General features: G+C 34.3%; 1 protein-coding gene and 1 long non-coding RNA gene across 2 annotated transcripts; both read right to left on the bottom strand.

The window, feature by feature from the left end:
• Nucleotides 1-1,893: 1,893 nt before the first annotated feature.
• Nucleotides 1,894-2,309, bottom strand: LOC145104731 (uncharacterized). Its single transcript, XR_013707152.1, has 3 exons — nucleotides 2,270-2,309; nucleotides 2,095-2,183; nucleotides 1,894-1,994 (listed from the first exon to the last, which is right to left on the bottom strand). It is a non-coding gene; the product is annotated as an uncharacterized LOC145104731 (long non-coding RNA).
• Nucleotides 2,310-2,750: 441 nt separating this feature from the next.
• LOC145104726 (translation initiation factor IF-2, chloroplastic-like) lies at nucleotides 2,751-3,995 on the bottom strand. The gene is made up of 2 exons (XM_079041924.1): nucleotides 3,131-3,995; nucleotides 2,751-3,029 (listed from the first exon to the last, which is right to left on the bottom strand). The coding sequence occupies exons 1-2, from the start codon at nucleotides 3,683-3,685 to the stop codon at nucleotides 2,946-2,948; spliced, it is 639 nt and encodes a 212-aa protein (XP_078898050.1). The 5' UTR covers nucleotides 3,686-3,995; the 3' UTR covers nucleotides 2,751-2,945.
• Nucleotides 3,996-14,523: the final 10,528 nt, after the last annotated feature.

Genomic DNA, 14,523 nt, shown 5'->3' with positions numbered 1-14,523 from the left:
AACTCGACGAGTCAATATGATGACTCGACGAGTAAGTCAACCCAGAAGGTTGACTTTGGTCAGGACATTGACTTTGACCAAGGGTAAAATGGTCATTTTACCCTAAGAAGGATTATCAGTTTTTGATTAAGTGTTGTTATGGAATTTATAGCCGGAGAGTCGCCGGAGCAGCAGATAGGGATCCCTCACCCAGTTTTTCAGCACTCAGTCATACGAGGTGAGTTTCCTTTCAGTAGGAACGGGTCTAAGGCACCAAGGCCGCCCGTAGAATGAAATGTTAGTAGCTGAGTGTGGGCGGGGCCCGTATCTCGCAGTACAGTTTGATTATGGATATATGTCTGGCTGTTAGAATTAGTTATACTTGTTGTATGTGTGATACTTGTATGTTGGATTAGTGGTTGAGTGTCGGCGAGGCCCGTATCTCGCAGTAGATGAGTGTGGGCGGGGCCCGTATCTCATAGTAGCCGAGTGTGGGCGGGGCCCGTATCTCGAAGTAGCTGAGTGTGGGCGGGGCCCGTATCTCTTAGTTGCATGATATATGTGTATGGTATGTGGTAGTTTGGGGAACTCACTAAGCTTCGTGCTTACGGTTTTTAGTTTTGGTTTCAAGTACTTCCACTAGCAAGGGAAAGGGCTCGGGATGATCGCATGGCACACACCACAGTCACAGCCTTGGAGTTTACTCTGATGTTTTACTATGAGATTTTGATTTGAGACAGATACTGTGATGTTTTATGAAACATGATTTATGTTTTACTTATGGTTTTGGATGGTTTATGATTTTAGTAATGATTTGAAAACGAAAATTTTTGGGTCATATTTTTGGGATATTTCATTTTGACTGTTATGTATGTATGATATGTGGTATTTTGGGGGAGGCTTACTAAGCTTTGTGCTTACGGTTTTCAGTTTATGTTTTAGATACTTTCAGCTCGAAAAAGAAGGTTCCGGCTTGATCGCACCGTATCCGTCCATGTTTTCCATATTATATGATTTTGAGATTTTGTACTATGATAACTATTTTAACCTGATATACTTTTGAATGATTGAAATGATTAAACAGTGTTTATGGTTGAACTAAAAATGAAATTTTTACCTTATAACTTTTGTGACGTTACATACCGTGTCCCACCCATATGAATCATACAACCGCTGGTTCACGATACATTGTGACACCTTCTAACCAATAAAACGATATGCTCACGGTACTATGCCGATCTTGCCGTCATTCCATCATTGATCTATTCCGAAGTGGCTCAGGTATACAGTCTGAAATAGCCTATTCTGAAAACTATAATTATTTTGCAAAATATATTTAAAATTGTTATTTAAAAAAAAATACACCAAAAAATGATTAACTCACTCAATTTCCCAGTTTTTTATTTTTTATTTTGTTAGTAAGTTGGGTCAAATCCATGGTACAATGTTATTCTTTATTTTTTATTTGTTTTGAGTGAACAATATTTTTTGTCATGTATTTTCAAATAGACAAAACTAGGGAAGATTCCCCGCTTTGCGGGGTTGGATAAGCCATAGGAATGGACAAAACAGGAACAATATTGGTGTTTCCAAAATTGCCCTTGGACTCTTTGTTTGGAGCCATGTTGAAGTGTATGTCAACAGCAAAGTTATTATCTTCCATACCCAGCTATGATGCCCTTCTCTTCCTAGCACATATCTCAAATCGTACAATCCAACATGAAATTACAGTTAAGCTGTAAAAGTCAACAAAATTTTAAACAAATTAGCAATTCAATTTAAAATTAACAGGTAACATTATTTTTTCAGTTTATGAAAGGTTAAAAAGCTCTTTCAATGACAACGTTTCTCCAATAATAACTTCATACTTTACAAACCAACCATAAATAAATAGAATAACATCATCCGGACCCATCCTACCTCATGTGGATATGTGAGAGTAGATGCAAATACTTTAGAAACTGAAGAGGCCACAGCAACATCACGTGCACCAAGTTGATCCACCTCTATATTATCTGTGCCATGCCCATTATCGTCATCATCATCATACCAATCTTAAGATTATTATATACATGAATAATAAATAACCTTTTGTGATTTTTTTTTATTTCAGACCTCTTCTAGCTAGATAGCCTTTAATCTTCTCATATGCTGGAAACTGGATGGCAACATGACTGATACCAGCCGTTGCAGGTACAAGACCACTGTGGTCCACCAAAGATGCAAAAATAAAATTCAGTATATATCTATATATAATGTGGTGCATGGAATTGGAGTGGAGTGGAGAGACCTGTAAGTGTTCATATCCATCATGCCTCCCATTCCCATACCCATCCCCATGCCCATTGAATTCATCATGGCCATCTGCATTTGTTGTTGTTGCATGGCTAATGGCGTCATCATGGATGACATGTTCATTTTACTCATCATATGAACATGTGCTTGCAATTGCTTGACGTACTCTATAATATCATCCAACATGGACGCTTTATCCGCCTGTAAAAGATCCATAAAAACTCACTTTCACACACACACACACACACACACATATATATATATATATATATATATATATATATATATATATATATATATATATATATATATATATATATATATATAATTCTTACCTTGCTTGAGCTATATATATATACATAATGGATGACTTTAGTATTGTTCCTTCTGGTTTGGAATTGGATCTACTTATGAATTATAAGAGAAGACATGATAAGCAAATATCATAACTGTTTTCTTACATACCTGTTCTGCACAGTGGCGGAAACCCTTTACACAGATAAGTCATTGGATTTTAGAGGTGAAAGAACATATATTTGTAATCAGCATCCAGTTCATTGGTCCTAGTCAACTCCAAAACCAAAACTGGAAAAGAACATGTTATAAAGACTATCTTTTTCGTTCTTTAATCATAAAGATCCAATCTTTATTTACATTTCATGTTACAAAGACTATCTTTTTCGTTCTTTAATCATAAAGAAATAATCTTGATGAAATTGTACCTTGGTTTTCCGGATAAAATCCAAAAGGGTTGTCTGTCATATACAAAAAAAAAACAATATTAGCAACAAAAAAAATAAAATAGTCTTTCAAGGAAATTAAACAATTTAAACCAGTAACCATTACTTATTATTACCTTTCCATGATCAACATGACCCATGATTGTGAGAACAGGGGGTCTATCTTGTAAATGATCCAAGTCTTCTTCATAAAAAATTTCTTTCTTTTTAGCTTGTTCTGATATTTTAATGGGACCCACATCAATAACTTCCACCTCATACTCCCTACAAACCATCTTCACCATTTCCTTATCAAGCTTCTGCACCCCATCAGGCTTAATACCCTTTGCATAAAGATGCCCTAATATTTCACCTTCAGTCATAGCTAAATTATACGCCAGCTCATCAATCAACATACCTTCTTCACCAACTTCCATTAGTTCTACTTTGACCGGTTCGGCTTCCCGAGCTACCCGCATCCTAGCTGCTTTCCTAATAGCTTTACTCCACTTTCTTCCCTTTTTTGCCCCTGGAATTGAAACATCAACCTCATCATCATGAACACTATCATCTTGAACCATACGCCTGCGGGTCCCACCAGCTGCCCCACTTCTCTTTCTGAAAGCTTCCTTTAATTTTGTGGGACCCGAGGGCTTTTCTGGCTTAGGAGGTGATAAAACTGTTTGTGCCATTAAAGGGTCAACTGGTGGTCTTTTGGAGGCAAAAAGGATATAGTATTATAGATTTTAGGTCAGTTCAGTTCATCAACAGAAATTTAACAAATAAGTTGACATTCCATACAGAAACAGGTTACAAATCAAAAACATTAGATTCTTTCCACGTCTGCTTGAAAAACTCTAACATGACACACAAGTTGAGAGTTTATAGGTAAGTCAGGTCCGGCTTTGTGACGATGGTTGATTGCAAAAAGAAGAATAAAAACATATGTCAGTTGTGATGATCTAAAAAATTGTCTACAAGAATGAAATCAGATAAAAGTTCTACTGTTCTAGGGTTATTCAGTCTTCACAAAAAAAAAAAAAAAAAGAATAAGAGATACCCCCATCCATCGCTGTCTATTTTCTAGAAAACCATCGATACTTGAGTCGATTAACACCAAAATTGTAATCAACAAACTGGTGGAGAGCAAACGAATCGGACGTGGCAACGTCTACACTCGAAAGGAATTACAAATATCAGTGGAATACCTAAAACCCTAAACAAAACAAACGATCTATTAAAAGAAAATACCATAAAAATTACCTCCAAATTGAAGCTTCAAAGCAGATGATCAACAAAAAGGCTTCTACCGAAACACTAACATTCCGGTTATAGCATAACATGACAAAAAAATTGGAATTTACAGCAATCATCATATGAAGACGATTATTGAAGTTAGACCAAGAGTAGAGTGGAAATTCAATTGGGAAGTCAATTTACCCAAAAACGTGGAAGCCATCAGGTGAATGATCATGGTAATCCGGCCAAGCTGGTTCACTAACCACCAGTGTGCCGATGTTGCAAACAGCATCGGAATCCTGCAAGTCCGTCAAAAAAAATGGGGTCGCTACACGATACAACTCACCGTTTGGAACCCGGTTCGTTTGAGGTATAGAGAGTCGTAGTTAGAGAGATGTCGAAAAGCGGTGAAGGATTAACTGTGGAAAGAGAAGGGTAAAAAGAGGGAATTCACAGGAGGCGGTGGGAAGGATCTGGCAGATGATTTGTTGGAAGCATGTAATTGGAAGAAATGAGAGGCGGGAGCAGATAATAACACCTAGCACCCAACATTGAGAACACGTCATTGTTACTGTAACCCACTCCTATGCCCAAAATCTATGAAAAAATATTTAAAAGAAAAAAAATTCAGCCAATGAGAGCAAAGAACTGTTCATCATGTATATATATATAAATGACAAAAAATAGTACTTACGTAAGTTTATTTTATTCTATTTTTATTCTACTATTTTATTTTTATTTTTAAAGTGGTTTCTATATAACAAAATTACATAAATGATCCCCATCTAAAGACAACGTTATAAAAATGGCTTATGTGTAAAATAGGATTCATGTCTAGGATATATGCATATGACTTTTTTTTTTTTTAGACCAACATTTTAGTGTATTCGTTCAACAAAAACATAGAGTTAATAAACTTGTCGTAAACATACGGATCATCATCACTTGTAGATAACATGTAAGGCGAACTATTAATTACTTATTTGTTGATAACTGCAAACCGTTAAATAATGTTTTGTTTTATTATTTATTATTTATTTATTTATTTATTTAATGCTAATGCATATGAATATTACAAAGTCTAGGTCCATAGCTGAATTTGATATTGTTTTCATGATACCACATAATTGTTTTCATCCCATCTTATGCATTTTAGTAAAAATAATAATTAGGTTAATGTTATAAATGGGTATAAACTATTTTTCACTAAATATCATTATTTAAAAAAATGCTAAAAGGTAAACAAGTGTAACTTTGTACTCACAAAATATCACCATTTTAATGATTTTAAATGATATTTTGTGAAATAAAAAACAAATAGTTCACTATCTATTTATATATTTTTTAATCAAATGATATTTTGTAAAAAAAAAAACAGTTACAAATTATTTTATATGTAGAATAATTTTAATGTTTTTAGTATAATAATTCCTAAATATGGATTAATACTAGTGTTAAATATATACTTGTTGTGATAATAGTTTTGTATTTTTCACAAGGGCAAAATACAAAAAATACAACCTATTATATATGTCACACCCCTAAACCGAGTAAACGGCGGAAACGTCCGAGGCAGATGACATCATGTACAGTATCACAACAATTGCATAATAGAGATCAAAGCATTTCAAACATTGTATTGATTATTTAATATTTACATTGTATTTGAATCAATGTTTGACTCCAAAAGCATACAACAAAATATAAGACGTAACAATGTTAAGTTCCGTCTTCACCATAATATGTGTGGGTACCTGTCTACTGATTCCCTGAGAATACAAGTGGTTTTGAAAATAGAGTGTCAACAATTAAGTTGGTGAGTTCATAAGCACTCTGTATGAAAATATGTGTCTTTGTTCCTTGTAAATGTTAGTGTAATTTTCCAGAAAATTCAATATTTTCTTTAGTATGTACTGTAGTTCAAACATTGTATTGATTATTTAATATTTACATTGTATTTGAATCAATGTTTGACTCCAAAGACATACAACAAAATATAAGACGTAACAATGTTAAGTTCCGTCTTCACCATAATATGTGTGGGCACCTGTCTACTGATTCCCTGAAAATACAAGTGGTTTTGAAAATAGAGTGTCAACAATTAAGTTGGTGAGTTCATAAGCACTCTGTATGAAAATATGTGTCTTTGTTCCTTGTAAATGTTAGTGTAATTTTCCAGAAAATTCAATATTTTCTTTAGTATGTACTGTAGTCTTTGTTTCTTGAAAATGGTAGTATGTTCTCCCAGAAAATCCAATATTTTCTTTAGTATGTAATGTAGTCTTAATACCTTAAGACCGAAAATGTATGAATATCGTTGTATTTGGGAAATAGTTTAATGTAGTTTTGTATATTTATAAAACTATTCGAATGTATGTTGTCCCAATATGTAAGTTGTATTGTACTGTATATACGGGATACTGTAGTGTATCTGTGTAAAACCCTTTGTATGTTTCCCGAAATGTAAACTTATTGTACTTGGAAATAATGTAATGTAGTTTTAAATAAATAAAACCATTTGAAGACGCGTATGTACTCGTAAACCAAACGTATTATTAATGCCAAATTGTGAGTTATTATAACCATGCTAATGACCTAGATGGCCTGCTACGACGTTATTCAGGCGTCGGAATGGTACGACATTTGTCACCCCATACCTGCCGGTCTAGCTGTTGCAAACAACTTAGGTGCGAGATTGTCAGTTCCGTATAGATCTATATACAAGTGTCACATTCTCCCTCCATGAGACTCTGGTTATAATACATGGACTTTAGTATGTACTGTGGTAAGTACGGTGAAGGAATGTCTCACAAAGCTATATTAACGGTTTACGTGTAATGTAATGAAACTCTTTTTTTGTCACAACTAGGAATTCTGATACACTGTAAACACTTAACAAAGAGTGACATTGTAGTTAAAACTTGAAAACATGTATTGTGTTAAATCAATGACAACAAAATTCCTATACAAACTTTCAAATAGTCAACAAAAGTTGGAAACCCTAAAAATCCCGGTTTAAGTCCATTTTGGATTAGGATTTTCTTATTGGGCCTAATGGACCAATAAGCTTCCAATTTGACTATTTTGGGCTTAGAACTCCTATATGGGCTCTAATTGGACCCACTTTCATTTATTTTAACATTTTGGGCCATAATGGGCCTAGAATGAAATAAAATACTCTTATTGGGCCATAACAAATCTAAATAGCCCTAATGGGCCATAAAACTCATACTTTGATGTATATTGGGCCCATATCTTGGACTTAAGCACTCAAGGCCCAAACTCTCTCCTCTCTTCTCTATCTCTCGGCCCAAGTAAAAAAAAAAAAAAAAAAAAAAAAAAAAAAAAAAAGAGGACTTAGAGGATTAAGGAGGATTAGCCACCTCCTTAATACCTATGGGATATCCAAGCAATTTCACATGTTTCCATGCACATCCTTTCATCTCTCTCTCTCTCTCTCTTCTTCTTCTACTACTCTCGGCCGAGAGTATCACACACACACACATAATTATTTCACTTAAACACTCTCAAGAACACACTACAACTCCTTCACTTCTCCTTCAAAAATTTCGAGATTTAAGAGCTTTTCAAGTAGGATTTTCCATAAGAGTCATCATCTTAGGTAAGTTGATGCTTAAATCCATGATCTAATTACTTCATTTCATCAAAAATCTCCTCTTAATCTATTCAAATTCATGATCATGCCTCTTAGAACACATCTAAGCCAAAGATCTTCCAAGAAGGCTTGCTAGGACCAAATTTTCTTCATTTCTTCCTTCAAAACCGTGAGCAACTAGAGAATGTGAGTTCATACCCCTCTCTTTTCGGTTTTCATAAGTTTTATGGGGGAGAATACAAGTAAAATGTGTAGATCTATGTGTATGTGTATGCTATGTACGATTTCATGTATGTATGTGTGATTTTATGTCCTTATGTGTTGAATATGTAAACAAAAAGGAAAGAAATCTCGAGATCTATGGCACAAAAGAGGAAATAAACATGATCTAATACACTTTTTATAGAACAAGTCATGAAAAGTTTCTAGCTTAAGTCATAATAAACAAAATGCAACATAAAGCTCATTTTTGGGCTAAATTTGTCAAACAACTAAAAGTTGAGTTGAAAGTTGTCATTCACGATTTTCTTAAGGACTAAAAGAGTCAAAATAGTAATAATAAATGTTTTTATGAATATCATACTCTTTAAAGGACTAGAAAGGTAATTTGTAGCTTAATGGGCTAATTTTTGGGCTTTTCGGCCCATAGGCCCAAAAATTGCGAAATTATGATTTTCAAGGGACTGAAATGGTACAATTCTCAAAACAGGGGGAAAAAGGAGTAAACAAAACTATTTCAAGGGTTAAAATACTTTTCTTTTCCAAAAAGGATCAAAAATGTAAAGTTTTTGGTGATTGGGCCAAAATTGTAAAAGTTGCTAAAAAAGTTGGACTTTAACCGAAAAACTCTTTGCTGGAAGGGCTGAAACTGTCAAAGAGTAAATTTTGGGCTAAAAACCTTTATTTAAACAAGTCTATGGGTCAAAAATGTCAAGAAAATGAGTTAAGGGCCTAAAATGTCTTTTCTTTATGTAAGGGACTAAAATTGTCAATTTTATTACAGAAAGGGTTGAATGGGTCAAATCAATATTTTGAGTCAATTATTTTGGTTTTAAGATATTTGGGTTAAAAAGAATACCACATTACAACTTATGAAAATAGAATGAAAAATATACATATATTTTCAAATATCGTTATAAACAACCGACAAGTTTCGTTCCGTTGAGATTTTAACAATTTTTCAATCAAACTTCCGACCATTATATTATATCTAAAACACGTAATTATTCAAATAGTTGGACTTGAAAGATCTCAATCATGCTTAATGGGCCTTTGTGACCCATTAACGTGACTTTTGGGTTCGACGATAATAACACATGTCTATTGGGCCTCTTGTGACCCAATTACATGATTAAGGGACCCTCAATGGCTTATATGTGCTATTGGGCCTTGGTGGCCCATTAACATTGCTAGTAAGGTCCAAATTTAATCAAATATGAAATGGGTCAATGTGTCCTTCGTATAACCAACAGCCTTAAATAACACGCGTAATTAGCAGGACCTTGTATTCCTCTTCTCCGTGTCTGTTAGGCTTATTTGAAATCAAAGTAAACAAATCCAGGTCGTTAATCAACAGTAATCAATTTTGTTTGGATTAAGTGAGTAATAGCGGGCAACACCTCTAAGGGTCGTTCGTAGTCTGTAGTTATAATCAAAGTCTCCTGGAAGGAGAGCGAGAGTTTGTGTATAGATCTATACGGGGGTGACTCCCCACACCTCAGCTGTTCGCTACAGTTAGACTCGGCCAGTCTAGGGTGACAAAATCTTAAGATCAATCCCGACATACATTAGGATGCCAAGACAGACGAACTAGTCATTATTATGCATGGTTATAACGACTCACATAATTAATTAAATCCAATACCATCCGAGTAATCAAGGAAGAGTAATCAAAATCATTCGTTGTAGCGGTATAGCAATTTGAAAAACAATTATATTTTATGTTATCGGAAAACATCGGGTTTTTCGAGGAAATCAACACCATTCGCTTGTATTTTTCTATAACTATAATACAAAACTCCCTTTTATACATGTTTTGAAATCATTCATGCATCAACTTATGGATCTTCACACTTTGGTAAACAATTGTCTTTTCAGAAAATATCGGATTTTCTGGGTTTTATAAACTACACAAATCATTTTTATCACAACCCTGCTTATGAACTCACCAACATTTCATATGTTGACGTTTTTCAAAATAACTTGTATTCTCAGGTAACAGGTAAGCTGCAGGGTAATATCAAGTATGTTAGGAAGCCATGTTTTGAAAACTCTTAAACAATTTATGTTATGGATGTGTAATATTTAAAACAATGTACTGGATGTGAACAATATCAGTTGTAATGTATTGATGCATGGTGATGCTTATGTTATGATTCATTTATATCCATTGTGATGATATTCAATTTAAGTCACGCGAGCCCTCGGACGTTTCCGCCGTCTGGTTCGGGGGTGTGCATTTTTCTTGAAATGTTCGTATGTAAATGTTTACATAGTATGAAAAATAATTATTCTTTTAAATAATTATTTTCTATGCCCCCAACCGGGTAAAACAACGTGTATGTTCCATAAACTATACCTATTATAGTTTATATAAAATGTTTCGTTTGAAATAGCGAATCCCTTGTATGAACATTATCATTTTTACTATGATAATATAGTGAAATTAAATAATAATTATATCCGTTTATATAATTATACCCTTTTTTTCAACCTGTTAAAAAAAAGTTAAAGTTTTATTGAAATCAAATGTATATCCGTAAGTATATTTATATTTTACAAAATATAAATGTAATGGTTTTCAATTTAATGCAATTTATCTTATGTTTTACTTGTATTCCCCCTAAAACATATAAAAATCGTGAAAACGTGGGGGTATGAACTCACCTCGAGTGTGTATTCTTGGTTGGGTGCGATGTGGTAGTGATGTTCTTCGTGTTAGAACACACGAAATATCCGAAATCCTAATAGTATTTAACACATAATAATGTGTGTAAAATTAGTCGAAATAATAGTAAATATTTTATAGAATATTAGATTATGTAAGAATTACTTACAAAGGTTTTTATGAATCAATCTTGAGAATATTTGGTTTCCTGGGAAATGGTTGAAGATGTTCTTGGTGAATATGAATATTTGAAGATTTGTTTATGAGTTTTGACATGTGCATAGGGAAGTGTATTTTATCTAATTGAAATGTGTGCCACCGATTAAAAGGGTATTCTCGGCCTATCCTCCAAACCGAGAACTAAGATTTCGGTCAAAAGGTCCAACCGAGAAACAAGGGTTGGTTCTCGGTCTAATGTGTTTTCGGTGGGAAGGGATTTCGGTGGAGGTTCTCGGTCTCGCATGGGGTTTTCTGTAACAAACATTTATTTCAAACCTATGTAATAATGTAGGTCAATTTGTAGTTCTTTTTAAAACAATAAAGAGAAATTTTAGCATACTGTGCATATTTACATAATTGACCCTCAAAAATAAATTATTAAACAATCTCGATTGGGATGAACCAAGTGATAGAGATTGTAACAAGGTTTCCAAAAACATAAAGAACACTAAAATCCGAGTTATAACAAAGAAGTTATGACCAATCGAAGATCCGCGACAAAACCGGCAAAACACTGTTCAGTGTAACAACTGAATTTTCAATAAAAGGCTTTTACCCTTAACAATCTGAATGAAAGTTGTAGTTTATGTTAAACCGAGAACTTTCATAAAAAGAACGACAAAATCTGACTTCGTATGAGGAAGTTACGATTTTTCTAAGTTTCAGTATAACAATGTACAACTAAAAACTCGAAATAAAGATCGAATGATTTTTAGCCGACACAACCTAAACAAGAATTGAAGGTCTCGTCAATAGTAGTACAACGGTAAAAAGACAGACAAAAACGGACGTCGGATGAAGAAGTTATGAATTTTTAACGGATTTCCTGTCCCGGTCTGTTAAAAATAATCATATTAAAAATAAAGTCAAAATTAGCCAACGAAGTCTAAACGAAAGTCGTAGAGTATAATTTTAGCTACGCGTGCATACAAAGAACGTCGAAAACGGAGCTCGTATGCTAAAGTTATGATTTTTGCAAGTTTTTGGCACAAAAATCGAGAAATGTTGAAAACCGGGCAATTTCGCATGGCTGACCTTCGGCCACGTCACCTCGCATGCGAGGCTTCCCCGTGTCCGCTACTTGTTGTTTGCTGATTGGACCGAAGTCTCGCATGGCGCCTTCTGATTCGACCAAGTCTGCGGTCCACTTACCTCCTGACACCCTCGCAGGAGACACCCCTCGGACCTCGTGGCACCTTCTCATTGGACCGAGGTTTGGTCCACTCCGGATTCGACACCCCTCGCCTCGCTGTCTCGCATACAGACTTCGGAGTCGTGGACCTCGCTGCTGACGACGCGTGTTGCTGACTTACCTTCGGACCTACACCCTCGCACCCTATATAAAGGGTGCGAGATCTCTCGGATTTTATGCATTTCTTTCACCTCTTTTCACCCTTTTTCATTCCTTTCACTTCCTTAAGCTTACAAACAACCCCCAAAGCCCCAATATCTTATTTCAAACCCTAAGCAAGCCTCGAATCCCCGAGATTCCCGAGAAGTTAACCTCTCTCCAGCCGAAACTCTGCTCGATTTAAGCCGGTTTTTCGTCGAATAAACTCCTTTCCGGGAAACGAAACGCTGCCCAAATCAACATCTAACAAGTGAGTTCATACCCCTACATTTTCATAATTTCTACTGTTTTAACGGGGGGGGGGGGGGGGGGGAATACAAGCATAACACAAGAACTTTGTGTTATAAAAACATGATTTCAAATCATGATAAAACGACATTAAATCATCAAAAATACTCAAAACATTAAACTCTTTTTATAAACTTATATTTTTCCCAAAATTCATATTTGTATATATATATATATATATATATATATATATATATATATATATATATATATATATATAAATAAGATTTAAAAGGATTAGGACTGATAACTCATTATGGGTCATTTTCCTTGTTTGGATGTGGGCTTATAGTACCGATTATTTGTCCGAGTGTCGTTTAAATTTTACTTATATATTAAATTGCATATGTATATAAATATAAAAGTTATTTCATCAGTTCAAATACCTTTGTAACATGTTGAGCAAGGGATTACATGTAAACATAGTTAAATACCGATTCAGAAAGTACATATAAATTATAATAGGTATAATTTATGATACATAGAACAATAATTCATGATTCAAGTATACTAGAATACACTGTTTTACAAGAAACAATGGTTTTGATTCAGAACAAACCAAGGGTTTACACTTGTCAAATACATTTTCGGAATACTAATTCAAGAACATACTGTCAATCATTTGTTTCAGAATGATTGGGTTTTCATGACTAATATACATGTAACGTTTATATGTATTTTATGAGTCATTCAATTCAGGTTGTTTAATTCATTTAGACAACCAAGGTAAAGTCCTGACATTATAACCAGAATCTCCAGCCAGGGGATCGAAACAAGTTGTGTGTAGATCTATATCGGGATTGACAACCCCGCACTCAGGCTGCTAGCTACAGTCAGACATACACGCCAATGAGTGGCAATTGTTATCAACAGTTTAAACGCCCACAAAGCGTTTGTTTCAGGCCATCCTGTCATAGTATGGTTATAATAACTCATTTAAAAGATATTAACAATACGTTAATGTATAAACAACTAAACGAAAGTACACCTTCAAAGTACCAGTTTACAAAATACAAACTACAATGGTTCAATACAGTTTTCAATAACAGCTGGTGGAGCCAGGCACACTCTCAGTTACAAGTTTTACATAAAGGAATACAAATACAAAACATCGATTTACAAAGAGAACGGTTTTATGGGAATAAAACTACTTTTCATATACAACAGAAAATATAGGATTTTCTGGAACAGTTTTACATATGCTAGATACAGAGACACCCTTTCAAACATAAACACTTATGCACTCACTCAACTTTATGTTGATACTCTCTTTTCAAATTACTTGTATTCTCAAGGAAATAATACACAGGTACTCCCCGAGCTTTTTGAGAAGATGGAGCTATTTTGAGTCATATCTTCTTTTGTATAACTATTTTGGTTCAATATACAATGATTGAACACATGTAAATACTAATATTTTTTAAATACAATGGTTGTTTGTACTTTGATTACTATGATGCATGTGTTGTGATACTACAATTGAAGTCCTCCACCCCCGGACGTTTCCACCGTCTGGTTTGGGGGTGTGACAGATTGGTATCAGAGCATTGTTTATAGTGAACTTAGTATATCAATCCATAAAAGATATACAAATTATAAATACATCGGGGCTAAGAGCTCTGACTACAAGTATACTTTTTAAAGATTTAAGTATTTTTACAAGAAGTATACTAACACTCATACCTACAAGTACAGTATCACAGTCATAAGAACTTAAAAGTATTTGGATGTTGAACACTATAGTCAAACCTGGGTAGTTATGTAATCATATCTGGAATTAATATAGTCTGATCAACTATATTGATTTGAGATATGACCAACATGTGTTTGGGAGTGATAGTAGTGTTGCGACATGTCTAAAACTTACCATACATATTCAGAAGCCCTTCAAAGGCCAGCACCATACTGAAGCCCTTCAAAGGCAACTTAA

The sequence above is a fragment of the Lactuca virosa genome, chromosome 1 (assembly GCF_052849685.1).
Source record: "Lactuca virosa cultivar CGN04683 chromosome 1, Lactuca_virosa_CGN04683_v6, whole genome shotgun sequence".
Taxonomy (NCBI): domain Eukaryota; kingdom Viridiplantae; phylum Streptophyta; class Magnoliopsida; order Asterales; family Asteraceae; genus Lactuca; species Lactuca virosa.
The sequence above is the reverse complement of the archived record's forward strand: the minus strand, read 5'-3'. Positions and strand labels throughout refer to the sequence as shown.

Coding starts and splice junctions, on each gene's coding strand:
- LOC145104726 (XM_079041924.1), bottom strand. CDS start 3,685: ATGGCACAAACAGTTTTATCACCTCCTAAGCCAGAAAAGCCCTCGGGT. Junction 3,030..3,130: donor GTCATGTTGATCATGGAAAG/GTAATAATAAGT, acceptor TGTATATGACAG/ACAACCCTTTTGGATTTTAT.